This window comes from Schistosoma haematobium, chromosome 1 (assembly GCF_000699445.3).
Source record: "Schistosoma haematobium chromosome 1, whole genome shotgun sequence".
Taxonomy (NCBI): Eukaryota; Metazoa; Platyhelminthes; class Trematoda; order Strigeidida; family Schistosomatidae; genus Schistosoma; species Schistosoma haematobium.
In genome coordinates, this window is record NC_067196.1 from 42,433,357 (window position 1) to 42,449,621 (window position 16,265).

Consider the following 16,265-nt stretch of genomic DNA (forward strand, 5'->3'; position numbering starts at 1 on the left):
CACAAACAAATCCCAGTTAAGATTTACTAGGCATCTATAAAATTTCATCTTTGGATAAACTAACTCATGTATTTATGACTAGTGACCATTATCAAATCACGTAATAAGTTGGAAATGATTTTAAAAAAATCTACTAACCCATTTATCGGTAGATAAACATGACCGTCTAATTGACTGACACCAACAAATAGTCGTTTAGCTGTGCTCTTTCTCATTTTAAATAATTCCGACTTTTCTTTTGGTACAGGAGTAAAGTTAACATTCGATCCATCATCTTCTCTTATATCCAAATGTAAACGTAAACTAGATCATGTTTATTAAGGTTGAGAATTAAATATAAGGGTAGACAATATGGGAAAGAATCTTTTATTATTCAAACTACAAATAAATTCTTGAAGTTAACAGGAAACAGGTACTAGTGATGTAGAACTTGTTAATCATGTAAATAGGCATTTCCAACTTCATCAAAGAGAAGCAGTTTAAAATCGAAAATTAGAATTAATGAGTACTAAGCAGTGTTTGATCACTGTATTGGGTTTAGTTCCAAATGGTTTACTTATAACATATGTTTGACTATGGAGTAGGATTATATGACTCGGGAATTTTAAGGTGGTAATACATTTCTACGATAGATTGTAGGTGGGTTTCATTGACAAGTTCTTAAAAGCACGAGAGCCAACTCAAAAGTCTTGATCAGAAAAAAGGCTGTATAACGCATAGGTCTTTTAAAATAAGGTCAAATAATAAGATTCCAATATAAGGAGAATGGTAATATGAATGCGTAACGAATTAAATAACTGGTTATCTACAGGTGATTTGCAAAGTTAATCAATTATATGAGCCTTCAAATACCCGTTAAAAAACGAAAATTATCATCAATATACAAAATGTTTGGTCATGGAGCTTAGACATGTTTCGACTAGATATCTAACAAGACGTTAAACCCCAATGATTTCATATGGAAAATAGCAAAGCAATCGAATCTAACGTCTTGAAAATCCCTATACAGTGTTCGAATGTAGGAATATCGATCGATCGGTTATTCAAAACCAGAATCCCAGTTAATAGTAAATGAATTCCTGAGGCTACTGAGTACATAGTAATAAGGCTCCTATTTCGTTCTTACAAGGATATAATATTCTTGATATCATATAGGTTTTTCAGCATTCTAAGGGTGGAAATGACTTACGTAACACTTTGAGGCTCCCACACACCTGAAATAGTAGCAGTGGATCCAGTTTCTTCAGTAATGATTCGACGGATGACATCGATTATCCTCAACGTCTAAACAAAAATTCGAATTGTAATTTTAATGGCGAAGAAATTAACGTTACTTTTTTCAAAAAGGAATTGAATTAAACAAAACTTTTGAAACTAGTTTTACTTCATACAAACATCACGACTCTTGAATTTTAACGTATCTCTTTACTTTTAGTGATTATGAATCGAACTAAAGAGGTAAATGGAAAAATCTTTTAAAACGTGGATTATCTTTTTCTGACAAACATTCGGTTTGAGTGAAGAAAAGTAATGGAAAATAAATTAACTCATCAACCAAGTATTGGAATACGAGTCACACTCTGAGCGTGAGGGACAGTGATACTAGCCTACTACCTAAACCAAAGTAAGAAGGGATCAAGAAGACTATATTTTGAAGGAACTGAAAATCCTGGGTATCTAAATAAACAAAAGGCGATGCGAGGTTTGGAACTGTGATATTGGTTTTTGACTGACTTTATAGATCATAGAGCAATGACGCCATATTTCTATGGTACCTGTTGAACGAACTATTTAGTATCTGGTCTTGTATGTTGATGGACAAAAAGAGAACCGCCTACTGCTGTCCCTAGTATTTGATAAATTTTCTCCACACCATAAAAATATTCCAATGGTTGACAACATGAGTCAATCGAAGCTAAACAACCATAGTTGGGAAAAGGAGTCACTAAATCGATCGACAGAACTATCTTTTCTCCCTTAGTAGATAGTGAACATTATATCAAAATAGAGGAAGCTTTCTCTGTTTTATATCAAGTTTCAAAATATCTACCTCAAGGAGCTAGATTACGGTTACTCTAAATAGCCGAATCCATCTTGACCAACTCCAGAAAACCGAACTTATGTGTCCAGAGAAGGTATATCCAGCCTATAGGTGTACCTTGGCCTATGACTGGATCACTGAATACCTAAACTGAACCATTGAAATTACTGTAATATCCACAAAAAGCCCTTGCCATATAAATATGTTGACTAGATCTCTCAAAAGGCTGAATACTTCAATATTGATAGAAAATAGGCGCGACTTATGCTACAAAAGTTCCTGATACGACCACACACAAAGCTCCTTTAGGTATAATAGCAAAATTTATCTAAATAAATCTAAGAAGAAAAGCCGAGTGATGACAATTCTAATTTAGACATAACTTTGGCTTGTTTCCACTGCAGTTACTATATTCACCACGTACCAGAATTTGTGAACCAAAACTATCGTAAGCAGTTTAATCACAAACAGGTTACACTTGAAAGTTTACATTGCAAAACGAGAGAGGTAACAAAAATATTTTTAGAGTTACCCCATGATATGTTGGACAACGTAATACATGTGTTAGGTACATGTTTAATGGCTCTTCTGAAGACGGGTCTATCGCTTCGTTATTTGATGATGAAGTACCGTGAGTTAGTAAAACATAATTTGCTGTTGCGGTGTCGGATCCCTTTGACAAGTTTTTGATCTCATTAAGTGGGAAACAAATTAATTGTTCATTGGTAACTGAATCCGTAACGCTAGAAAAAAGTGAGATAAAATAACACAAAGAAGGAAGTCTAGTGGTCGGGAAAGTAACGGACTAATAAGTAAAAGTGGCAAATGTTCCTAACAAAATAGTTTTGATAATGAAATGCGGTAGTTCAGCGAAATCGTGTATAGTTAGTTACACATGATAAAGTGACACAAGTAAACTACGCAGGTTATAATTAATAAAGTAGAGCTACTAGATGAGATTTCAAGTGAAAAATGAATGCAAAAAGATCTTCGAGTGAAATGAACTTACCATAAAATCCCCTCTCTGTTGGTTGGAATTGATATATTTACGACAGTGAAACAGTCTGTCGAGTTGTTTTCAAGAACATGAAAATATTTGTTTACTTCAGTTTTGTTCCATGACGACATATCGATATTTGGGGAAAAAAACTGGATGTCTTCGAAATAAATGCATCGAGAGTCCGGACCGTTCGTTCTACCAGGTGAAGGAGTCGGATTCATATCGCAATTTCGGATTATTTTAGGTAAGAACTTGAATATTCTCCTGATCGCCTACAGGAACCGGATGATTCGAATAACTACCTTTAAGGAAGTTAAATGATACGAGTTAGCAAGCTGTCGCGAAGAGAAAACGTTATTCCAAATAACCACCGAATTATAATAATGAAATTCGATTAACTGAAATTAACACCAACCACTTCATCACAATACATTACTTAAGAGCATCACTACAAAAATTCGGAGTGTCTAGTATTTACAATCACAGCAACAAATGTTTAGAATATTTGCATCGAAATGCACAAACAAAAACATGTATTCACTAACCTACAAATCTAAGCAATTGAATAAAGATATAAAAACACATAATGCTTTAGTGAATTTTATAACCAATTTTAAGCTAGCATATTAATATGAAATAGAAGTTTACGTCACAACTCAGCTCCCAGTATCCTTGCTATTTACATTAACTGTTCATTGGCTTCCGTTGTGAATAAAGCAGCATGTTGATAAGCACATCGAGTAGATTAGAATTTGCACAAGCATTAGGAGATGCGTATGGTGAAGTCTTAATTTTTAGTATTTTTAACAAAACCAAATACTAAATAACATAAAGGTTTTATTTTAGAGTTACGAATTTACGCCACATAAAGATTTATCGACACCACTTATGAACAGTTTACTTTAGGTAATTAAGTTCGTTTTAACTTGACAAGATAAAAGTGATCGTAATCAATTTAACAATTACGACATTAATTTGAACTTTGACCCAAAGAACGGCAAGACGGACATAGCATAATCGATTCAACCTCAGTCATTCAGAGAAAGTGCTGTTTCTTGTTAAAAAAACTTCTTAATAAAGTAAAGTTCAGGGCAAATCGACAGGGATTTTGCCTAAAAATAACGAAATATATAGTTGAATAAATTGTATCCCACTAATAAAAGGTCTGTCCTAAATCAACCAAAATGATTAAACGGAGAGTTACAATTGTAGTATGATTTGCTGCTGCTAATGAAATCAAGAAAAATATCCGTTTCAATAAGCCTTGCAGAAAACAAAATTATACTGAAATTTAAGACTGTTGCAGCACTAAAAGTTTAGATACTTAGTTTCTGAGAATATAACTTAGATTTCTGAAAAAAAGAACATTTTGGCACTAACTCCACTCATACACCAGACAATACCAGGAGCTTAGATCCTTTTTGACAGTTAGGTACCGTACGAGCCAATCTCAGCGCTATTAACTAAGCTTTGAATATATGGTTTAAGATCCAATGTAAAGGTATTTGTGATGAACTTATAAAAACCGACCAGTTCCTTAGCTCTCGTGTTTTTTGTCTCGTTGCGGTTACATGTCTTAATGTTAATGTATAATTTTAAATAGTACGACCACTAAGATGAACAAATCCTTGTCAGTTTATTGGTTATTTGTGTGTTTGTATATTTTGTGGTCGACGTGGATGCATTTATCTCAAAGCAAAAAAATTTTTGGATTTCAGCAGCTACTAAATTATTGGGCAGAAGGAAAGTTAGTTTTAATGTGAAAAATGATATAGAGAAAATTTGGATGCTATGAGAAGACGGTTGTTTCAAGTACCACAAATAAACAGGTAGTTAGTAATGAAGTACTACTGCCTAAAAGCTGCACCATCACAGCGGCGACGGACATAGCTACCATGGGAATTACGTTCAAATGTTGAGTTGGTGGACTTAACGAAATATAAATATACGACTCAGTTATCGTTGTGTTCTTCTTTTCCAGTAGTCTAAGTTACCAGACGTTTTGGACCCCTTTTGCACTATTTCTGTGTGTTTATTATTTTTACCATCTGTTGGAGCATGGGTAGGATTGCGATCCTGATTACTTAGTTGGAAACTCGGCTTAAGTGTTTGAAATATGTTCTCATTGCCTAGTGTTGTTCCGAGCTTTCTTACCAACGTTTTGCTGGATACAGGGTTTTTCAACTTATTATCCTGACTTGAGTCAATATGTCTACTACTCGTCGTTGTAGTTAGATTGTAACTACTGGTCGCAACGTTTTTACTGTTCGTGTGACTTAATGGATTAAAAGATATAACGTAAGTCAATAAAAAGAGGAAGCATACAAGATGCCAATTTCGATTGAGAAAAATAATACGAATAGCACATACATAAAGGACACTCTAGTCTAAAAAGCTACTTTTAACCATCCTAGTCACCAATCTTGCGTGAATCTGCAAGTTCTTGGTCTGAAAATGAATGAATGATGTTACGTTGTAGTTGAAGCAACTAGAAAGATAGCAGATGACTGAGAGAGCTTGTGGAATTCAGGTCTAGTTCGGTAAAATAGTATGTCTTTGCTACCGTAATAATAGAGACAGTCCTAAAACTGTAGATTTGTCATGGTGTGAATACCTAATTTTTAAGATCTCACATGAAAGTCACATCACAGACTATGCTGACTCGTCCTACGTGACGATGAGTATTGTGACGTTTAGCAATTCTGAAGAGCACATTTGAACAGAGGTGTGAGTAATCTATTCGATACAAAAAGCAGGAGATTATGCATATTTATGATTGAGCCATGCCATTTTGATTCATTGTTCCTGAGTTCGCCGTGTGCTGACCTTCTCTAAGCCCTACATGCTTAATGCAAATCTCAGTAATTACACGCTCAGCTTCAAAGATCATGTGGCTACGAGCCACTGACGTTTCGAGAGTCACTTACTATATAGTGCTTCAACCTTGATGTGATTATGTATGTCCTATTTAAGATTTTGGTTTTCTATCACCGAAATAAGACGCGGTTTTGTTCTTTGAAGTAGTTTACTATTTCACGTCGGCAGAGAAAACTAGATATTCATCGTTATTTGTGCGAAATAAAAGACAATAGGTCGAACTCAAAAAGCTCACTGAAAAACTGCTAAATAACTTCCCGTAGACTTTTTACTGTGTGTGACGAGGTCAGAAAGTGACGGCCTGTAATGAATCTTTCTTGTAAGTCCCTTTGGGTATCTAATAGACTCCAAGAGTTGATTACTCAGCGTGGGAACTTGTACGTTAGCAGTATTTCCTGGAGCTACATGCCCGGATAAAAGAACAAAGTCTTCTGGACGTCTAAAGGACACGTTCATCCGATTACTTCCTTATTATTTTTCTTGTGGACACTTATTTTGTTATGTCTATGCACCTCCATTATACGCAAGTACAACGCGTCTCGATTTATTTCATATCACTTGAGTTGACGGTTAAATGACTATATGTGGTTGTCCTATAAAATGGTATATCAGTCATGAAACGAATGGTTAAACTTGGTTACGACGATCAAGTTCAATAAGTAAATAGAATAGCAGCCACAGAATGATGCCATAAGAGTCCTACTCATTGTAAGCAATGCCCTTTATTCTCCAACCCTCATACAACTTTTCATGGACACTTAGTATTTACAAAGGAATTACAGACACCAAATAAAGTGATTCACAAAGTCGAATGAGCACTACGACATTTGAGAAAATACCGATTATGATTTTCATATCAATGACAGAAACTCACGATTCACATACAATATAAAACCACCAGAAAACAAAATTTAGATGTTACTCATCTATATGCATTAGATTTCTGCATATAGTTTGCTCGGTAGCCGCGGATTCTGTTTACAAAAACTGATTCGTCAACTGAACTACCGACGCATCATAAATTAGTATTAACTGACAACATTGTTCAGTTACTATGTTCAAAACAAAAATGAATCGTTTGGCCCACTATGAATTGGCGATTAATTATTATGGCACTTATGGTGATGCTATATACAGTTGCTGTATGTGTTCATAAGATGAACAGGAAAAGCTATCAACCTTAATTATTACTTATATGATTTTTCTTCATCAGATAAGTTACATATCAATATAACATTTCTACAAAAAGCGATTATACTTATACCTGTTAGACTTGTGTACTTTTGTATGTTAGAAACTTGTATAATGTTCAAAAAAGTTTAATGACGAATTGTCCCAACCTGCACTTACTAAACAACTGTCATATATCTTTGTAGGTATAATTACCAAGGTTCGATTTGATAATTTCGAATAAGTTGAGCATTTGGTTGATTGTTATAAATAAAAATAATATATTTGTAATAATACAAATATATTATTTTTATTTATCATATATCTTTGTTCGCTCACATCATTTGGAGTGTTAGATCATATTTTAAGGTTTTTAAGTCAACTTTGCATGAAAATATCTAATTTCAGTATATCTATGACCTGATAAATAGTACATTTCACTTGCACGCGTTCAGTTTGATACAAATAAGCACATTCCATTTGGCTTGGTTTTCCTCCAGATTTTGAACAACAACTACGTTAAAATATTGATAAAATGGGAAAAAGCTGCCTATTCTCTCTTTGTTTAGGGAAAACTTTATCCGTTTTGTTTAAATTTTGGGGAAGCCGCATTAGAAAACGTTGGAGAAATTTTAAGGAAATGGCAAAAAAGCCGCACAATTTTCCCAAGTCTGGGGAAAAGTTCCAAAGATTTCGAAGGATTTAGAGTTTTCTCCAATATTTCACCAGAATCGTATAACAATTAGAGGTTTTTTTTGAAAATCCACCTAACTTTGATGAATCACAATCTTAATTTTCGGTGGAACGTTAGAGAATTTTGGGCAAATTTTAGGGTTTCTTCAAAATCGAAAGTAGTTTGGTAAGTGTCCCATCAGGTTGGGGAAATTTGTGGGGAAATCCTCAAACCGTCATAAGATTACAGGGAAATATTGGGGAAAACACAAAATTTTCTGAATCATTTTAAGGATATACTCAAAACCTTGGGGATTTTCTCTATACCCTAGGAAATTTTAGGTTTTCCGTACCATTTCCATAAAAAAATCATCAAAGCTTCTATCTCAGTTTCCCCGAAATTGGCTCAAACCGTTTGCGAATCTGGGAGATTGGGAGACTACCAAGGTTCTCAGGGCATTAGGGAAAACCCAAGAATTTACTCAAAATTCCCCAAAATAAGAAGATTTGGTATGCAGTGAACATAAAAATTGCAAAACCTAACGTGGATCGGCAAAATTACTGTCAACAACTGATCATCAAAGACTTCAAATATACTCGATAACTTGTGACATGTACGCAAAAAACCGAAGCCTAATTTATACCTCGTTCCCTCACCTTCACCTCGGTCCTTCAAAGTTTTGCTAACATGGAAGAGTTAATTCAAACCATAGGATGACTTTTATTTTATACTGACATAGTCTGATTTATTGAAGAAGCAATATTGTTGAAGTATACTATACCGATGGCCTTAGGTTAATTAACATAACGCGCGCAAAACTTGAAGCGTAGTGACTGGTATCTAGGTAAGAATTGACTATATTCAACGCTTGGAATGAATATAACCAGTCAAAATATCTGATACACAACAAAAACGTAAATATCAGGTGGTTTGTTAGCTTAATTACAAAATATACCTGTTCGGAGACCAGGTTTTTGAGTTAGACCTCATCAAGCATTTAAATGCTTTGTATAGTTCAACACATAGTCAAATGTTCAGTAAAGCTTTGTTATTTTCTAACTTATTAATTCCTAATATTATTCTCAATTACAAGACTTTTTAGGCTCGTAGAAGGAAGGGTGTCAAGGCATTGTCGATAAATCTGCATATCCAGATATCATATTATAAATGCTGTCAATTCATGACGAAAACCCTGACTCTTACTTTTTAAAGCTAAACTACAAAATATATTGTTAGTGGCAGTGAAGTGCTCCATTAAATACTTTAATTTTTTTGGAAGGGTGGTAGAAGATTTATACAAGTGTGCTTTTACGTCTAGGAAATTTACACAGGTCAAATTTTTCCGAAAATTCACCGAATTCTGGACTTTCTACTCACTTTTGACGAGCCCTGAATTTTCTCCCAAATTAGCCTCAAAAAGCTCCGAATATTCGGAGGTAACAATATTGTTACCTCAAACGCTAGTATTCCGATAAGCGAATTGGAAAGGTGTTTATTCTATCATTCCTTGTAGACATTTCAGTTTCAATTTCAGTTTCAGTTTGGGAAGGACAGGAGGCTCGATGGCCTATGTTAGTCCTGGCAATGGTGGTCTCTCAGTTGATCCAACTTTCTTTTGAAAGAGTCGACGGATGGAGCCTCAACCACGTGCTGAGGTAGTGAATTCCACTCGTTGATGATTCGATGGGAAAGTCGATGGTAAGCTGACAAGTAATTTGTTCTCGGCTTATGAAGTTTTTTGGAGTGTCCTCGTAAATTCTCTGTTTTGGAAGACAAGAAAAATGAGGGCATATCAGGTGCAAATTTGGCACTAAGCAATTTGTAGACTGTAATCAAGTCGCCTCTAGTTCTGCGATAAGACAACGGGAAAAGGTTCAGCTTGGCCAGTCGAGATTCATACGGAAGCTTCGCTATTCCGGGAATCAGCTTAGTCGCCGTTCTCTGAACCTTTTCCAGAAGCTCACTGTCTTTTTTTAAGCAAGGGCTAGCCGCTTGTATGCAGTACTCAAGTTTGGGACGTACGAACACTGTATACAAAGTCAAAAACGTTTTGGCGTCGACATGACTAAAAGCTCTACGTATTGACCATAACGTTCTAAAACCTTTGGCGGCTATTGCACGGGAGTGTGCAGTAATCTTTAAGTCTTGGCTAATGATAACTCCTAAGTCATTATATGTCTGGACGACAGGTAGCTCAGTGTTATTCATCGTGTATGTATCTGTGCCTTGATGACCGATGTGCATCACAACACACTTGGAAGTATTTATCGGCAACTGCCATGTTTGAGACCATTCAGATAACTTCTTCAGGTCATTTTGAAGTTCTAAGCTATCACTCTTACATCGTATCGTTTTCCATATCTTGACATCGTCAGCATATAGCAAGACCGATGATGATAGGAGACAAGGAAGGTCATTTACATACAAGAGGAATAGCACTGGCTCCAAAACTGTACCCTGGGGCACTCCACAAAGCACAGTTCCCCGGCTAGATAACTTTGAGTTCACCCTTACTCTTTGTTGACGCTCAACTAAGAAGTCTTTTATCCACATCAATAAATTACCTCCAATCCCTACATTTCTTAACTTATATAACAGCCGGTTGTGCGGAACTTTGTCAAAAGCTTTGCTGAAATCAATGAAGGCGACGTCTACAGGTAGCTTTTGGTCCTTAAGAGCGCACCAGCTTTCACGAGCCACTGATAAGTTAGTGAGACAAGAGTAACCTATTCTGAAGCCGTGCTGCTTCTCCGAGAGGATCCGATTTTTATCGAGATACTTAAACAGCTCCTTCCGAATAATCTTTTCTAAGATTTTGACAACCACACTAGTTAGGCTAACGGGGCGGTAGTTCTCAGGTTTGTGTTTCGTACCTGTCTTGAAGACAGGACTTACTATAGCATTTTTCCAGTCTTTTGGTAAACGACCCTGCGTAACGGATAGGTTAAAGCATGTACTTAAAGGGCTTGCAACGAAGTTAGATAATTCCTTCAGTAGCCTAGGATGTAATTCATCGGGCCCCATGGATTTGCCTATGTCAAGCTTATTTAGCAGACCAAAGACATCGAGTTCTTTAATGGTCACGCTATCCAGTGTATGTATGGGGGATCTGTATACGCTGACGGGAAGGGCGCTTCTATGGTATATACGTTGCTAAAGTAGTTCGAGAACACTTGAGCCTTACCAAAGTCGTCTTCCACTAATGATGAAGCAGTACTGTCTCCCCATAGAGCAGGAATATTTCCTCTTCTCTTTGTCCTTTGGCTTATATAAGAATACAAGCGTTTAGGACATTCTACGGAGTCCTTAACAATCTTTTCTTCGTACAACTTTCTAGACTTACGGAGGGTCGAGGCACAAGTATTCCGAGCCTTTCGATACTGAGATTTTGACTCATCAGTCCCCAGTAACCTAAATCTATCCCACATTTTCCTTTTCTTACGGAGAAGGATACGGAACTCCCTACTGAGCCATGGTGGTGAGCTTTTCGGCCCCTTTGGTATAGTCCAAGGGATGTGAGGTGTGGTAACTTTTAAGTATGAATTTCGAAATGCGTCCTAGGCCGTTTCAATGGAGGACTCTGGGTCTATTGTCCAATCTATTAGCGATGCTGAATGCATGATGTCTGGTATGTTTGCTTTCCAGACGTTGGGTCTGGACTGGACTGACGCGTGCTCGTGACTGGCAGTTATGTGGAAGTCGAAAGTTAAAACTGCGTGGTCACTTTTACCTAGGGGTGGCATATGGTGGAGGTTCACAACATCATCCTCATAGTGAGTCAGTACAAGATCTAATAAGGATGATTCAGCGTCCGGATCGTACCTTGTCACTTCTTTCACATGTTGCACTAGAGCACATGTGATAACCGCATCAACTAGTTCCTGCTCGAAAGAATTCTCCGACGATTTAGTTTGCAGATTTTCCCAGTCTACCATAGGTGCATTGAAGTCCCCTAGGATTAGACATCGACCACTTTGGGACCAAGTATTGAGACTGTTTAACAGGATCTCATTTACTTCACAGCTTGGACTGCGATAGACCAAACCAATCAGCAGCTCTTGTCCCTTGCATTTTAAGCGAAGACTAACTAATTCACACGTCCCACTTTCATGGGATACACTATCTATAATGGCAAATGGGATAGCATTCCTAATGAATAGAGCTACTCCCCCTCCTTTGCGCTTTTGTGTTCTGTCGGCCCTTACTAACGTAAAACCCTCGAAATCAAGTTCCATACTGTCTATAGCCTGTGTCAGCCAGGTTTCTGTTACTGCGATTATGTCTGGCTTTGTAGAGTCAATCTGTACACCTAGTTCCGATCGCTTATTAAGTAAGCTTCGTGCGTTGGTGTAACAGATCCAAAGCCTGTTTAAGTGCCTTCGTGCTTCACCCAGAGTGGCTTCGGCATCATTCTCTGTCGAAGTCTTACAACCCGAAAATTTACAATTTTCAGGTCCTTTTCGCCAGCGTCTAACCTTAGTTGTAGTTCTTTCTCGGCTTCCCGCCTTTTAACACGGTCTGCCAACGGTAGGTCCTTTCGGATAAAGACTCCTGAACCCTTTAATTTGTGTCCATTTTGTAAAATCAGGTCACGTTCGTTCGAAGAGCCGAATACCACTTTAAGCAGTCTGGAATGATTTGGTTTCGAGTCCGCTAGACTCCCTAGTCTGTACACCTTTAGCAAGGTGACCCCGGTCATATTTTGAGGCATGAGTTGATTAAGCAGCTGCCTAATCAGTACAATGTCATGCTCAAAGCGAGCTTTAGGTTCAGAGCTCTCGCTCTCCTTGATTCTATGAAAAATAGCTGATCTGTCGCTATGATCAGCTTTCGATTTTTCAACTACTTTTACGGGGGCAGGGTTCCCTTTTATATCCCTACTTTTCTTCCTTACAACCTGTACCCATTCGTCAACGGTGCTGGTAGAAGCAATAACAGTTGCGTCAAACCTAGTGTTGGATTTTGGGGTTGTCGACGACCTGAGAGGTCGGGTTATGGTTACCGCTTGAAACCGATCGAGCCTTGCGATTGCGGCTTCTAGGTGTTTCCTGTTGGATCCCATCTGGGAGACGGGGAACAGAAGACCCTACTTTTCTTGAGCTTTTGTTTAAGGCAGGCCTCATTGGAGACTGCTTTTCCTTCTTTGACGGGCGTGAGTCATCTATCATCGGACTAACCTTAGTTTCCTTCACGTTGATTTGCGTGTCAACAGATCGAGTGCTATTTGACGCGTTCCGACTATGCTTGCTAAAACACTTCTTTGCAGCATCAACCAGTGAGATGGCCTCGGTTAACAAGCTGTTTGCATCCGAGCAGCACTGTTGACAAAGCCATACACAACCCTTCTTACTGAACCGTTTGAAAGCAGCAGGCGTTAAGTTCGTGCAAACTTCGTGGTACCAGCCTTTGCACTCGTCGCACTGCATGCCGCTTTCAACAGGATAACGACAACCCGGACGTTGGCAACTGCTTTTTTTACACTGTCCGGTCATTTAGGAGGGGTTTTTTTCAATATGCGATGATACCCAGAAACAAAAAAAAATTATCAATGACCAAAAAAGTGAAGAGCTGTAGATTGCTAGGACCAAAAGTACTAACAGATACACTTGGAAAAGAGGTACTCAAGAGTACCAACGACAAAACTAATTGAGAGAACAGTAAAAACGATACTCTAGTCGAATACTTTAACTGAAATAAATTCAATTAAAGTGAAAACAGTAGTCTTGATACGTAATAAACGATCAAAACAATGAAATTTACTCAGCGAGGAAAAATACCACTGTCCTTTTTAAATTGTAATTTAAAAATTTGTACTTCTTCGATGCAATAAAAATGAAGTCTGTTAAACTCAGTCATCCGAAATTTGAAGCTAAACCCTGTGAACTTGGTGCCAACTACTGCATATTGTTGTTTTATGTGCATCATGCCCACGCTTGATATACATTTTGATGCTGGCTTGTGTGTGTCTGGTCTCATCATTTTATTAGCTGAGGTTCAGTCATAAATAAAGCAAAAGTTACGAGGACACCGTTATGAAGTAGGATCTACTTTGATGATGACTGGTGACTAATTGATTGATCTTTCGTTTACTATAAAATGTATTAATACCAGCGTAAGAAATCTTGTTGCATGAAGTTGAATATAAACAAAACGTTCAGTGATTTTCACTGACGACAAACTACTGACAAATAAACATAATACATGAAAAAGCTCACTATAATATTTTGAATACGTGGAGTCACGATTCAGAGAGATTCATTAGTTTACGTTTAAATAAATAAAAAGTTCCATAACAATAGGCCTTGAACTCTATTAGTATCCTGAATCGCGATGAACAGCTAAAACAAATCAACCTTTACGGTAATGCAACTCAACTACCAGGTGTACGTGTGTGCATTAAGTTATGAGGTGCATTTTATTTCTAAGTGCTAGTGATGCTCCTCGATTGAGTGGACATAATAGGTGAGATAGAGTTGGAATGTGTGACTTGTGGTTAAAATTGGAATGTTTCAAACAATAACCTGCTAATCCATATTTCATTATTTGATGGTTTACTTAGATTGCTGCTGTACTAATAAAATAGTGGACTCCCTCAATAAAGTGGCAGATTCGTTTAACTTTGATAAATTACGGTCGTCACTGATATAAAGTCACTTGTTTTTTTACAGTAAATGGTCTTCTTTTGGATGTAACCTGCATTCCTTGTGAATAACTCTTCAACGTAGACCATTTTGCTAATCCTCTGTGATTATTTCCACAAAGTTAAACTTTAAAGGCTAGTCGACACATATACTCACCAATTTTGCACTGTGATTGGTTTTTCAAATACTCCAACAAGATCAAGACTGGATCTTTAAAGCTTTATCTGACGTACACTTCACAGGTGTGTCTCTTCTGCCAAACGTTTATTTCAATGTATGCGTATCCCATATCTTTAAACGTGCCTATATTTGTTTTGTGTTTGAAATTTACTGGTATAACAAGTATTTTTCCTTGTTAGATAAGACTATTTAGCGCAGTTCCTTTCTAATGAATGCTGAAAATGTCTTCTGTGACAAAATATCGTTCAAAATCTTTCCCGGACTTGTCTGCTTTGGGAGATTAACCAGTGATCATCACGTGCTTGCGTTTGTTACTTCCTCAGATAAAGTAATTGTTTTAATAAATTTTTCTTTTTTTAATCATTACTTCCGTATTTTGTAATAATTCAAATTATTGGCGTTCAAGTCGTCACTTTTATCTATGATTTTTGTCCGTTTATTAAGGTCAAATTATCAGGCGAATCGATGCATTATGGACTAAAGTTACATAATAAACCCATTTTTGTGTTGTTCGTGAGATCGATAGTCATGTAGATATAGATCTCTGCACTGTGACTCTTTATATTCCGAAATTCTATTCTTCAAAACGATTATCAATCCCTAGACGAATAATAGTTAAAATTTAAGTATACTCTGTCCACTAAAGTTCCAGCAATATTTAAGATAAGACAGTAGCTGCGCTTTCATGCGTAAACTTATGTTATGCATAACGATCATGAAGTAAGTAGTTTCGAAGCATGGGTGAAAATAACAGTGTGATTTTTCCACATCAAAATATATTCCATTACTTAGCATGAACCAACTTTATTTTTAATTTACAACTAAATATTTTTTATATAAATAACTGAAGTTACAGCAACTATTTAGTAGGTAGGAAATAAGCACGTTGTAAATATATATGTAGTCTATTGTGATTACAATCTGTCCAAATTAAACTGAACTAAGTTCATTCAAATTTTTAAAAAATATCGGGATTCTTGGGGCACAGCTAATACCAGTAGGAAGCATATTAAATCAATCTTCGCAGCCGAACAAAAGGTCTGTGGGCTAAAGGAAATTGAGGGTCATGGGCACAGCTACATGTAAACGCCAGAGTGTATGTTTCCAGGTAAGTAGACGGAGGTTATTGTGAAGGAGAATGGGGTATGGGTGAATGTTTTAATATCATAACAGTAATCAGGTGGACGACAAGTAAATTTTAGTGAAGAACATTCGAATGAAAATTGTTGAGTTTACACTTACAAAAAGATAGAATTTGATTCTATAGGGATTACTGAATAATGTACATAATCCTTAATGCTTACAACTAATTATAAGTTCTAAATTAGATGGCTTCATAATTCCATGTTTTCCTTTACTAAAATATGCTAGACGCGTTCTCCAAAGATATGGTTGTCGGAGAACAACCTGTGTTCATAATACAACATTAAATCAGACTACTGTTATGGTTAAACCAATGAAATTAAAGATAAAAAGTATTTTATTTGGGCACACATTCATTCATTGACATATTTAAATGGTGTTTCAGTTGTACAGCTGATACCAGTTGGTGATGAAAAACCGTACCTTAATTCATAACCCTAAATTTGGACGCTAAATCTTAATCCTGATTCCTCATATTGATTTATAACTCTTTTGGAACTGGTAAGTAGAAGAATTATCTAATGATCACTTTAGCGTCGC

General features: G+C 36.6%; 2 protein-coding genes across 2 annotated transcripts in view; one reads left to right on the top strand and one right to left on the bottom strand.

Annotated features, from left to right (window-relative positions):
• The window catches only part of RABGAP1 (Rab GTPase-activating protein 1), a 38,835-nt gene extending 34,341 nt beyond the window's left edge, over window positions 1-4,494 (bottom strand). The window contains exons 1-5 of the mRNA XM_035730795.2: window positions 4,422-4,494; window positions 3,051-3,343; window positions 2,574-2,784; window positions 1,190-1,284; window positions 139-303 (exon numbers count right to left, since the gene is read on the bottom strand). Coding sequence (XP_035586340.2) covers window positions 139-303; window positions 1,190-1,284; window positions 2,574-2,784; window positions 3,051-3,262 — 683 coding nt within the window. The 5' untranslated portion in view covers window positions 3,263-3,343; window positions 4,422-4,494. The remainder of the gene's footprint in view (window positions 1-138; window positions 304-1,189; window positions 1,285-2,573; window positions 2,785-3,050; window positions 3,344-4,421) is intronic.
• A 4,076-nt stretch (window positions 4,495-8,570) lies between these two features.
• BBS2 (Bardet-Biedl syndrome 2 protein) overlaps window positions 8,571-16,265 on the top strand; it is a 35,118-nt gene continuing 27,423 nt past the window's right edge. The window contains exons 1-2 of the mRNA XM_051218489.1: window positions 8,571-8,605; window positions 14,762-14,910. Of these exons, the coding sequence (XP_051074101.1) occupies window positions 14,791-14,910 (120 nt within the window). The 5' untranslated portion in view covers window positions 8,571-8,605; window positions 14,762-14,790. The remainder of the gene's footprint in view (window positions 8,606-14,761; window positions 14,911-16,265) is intronic.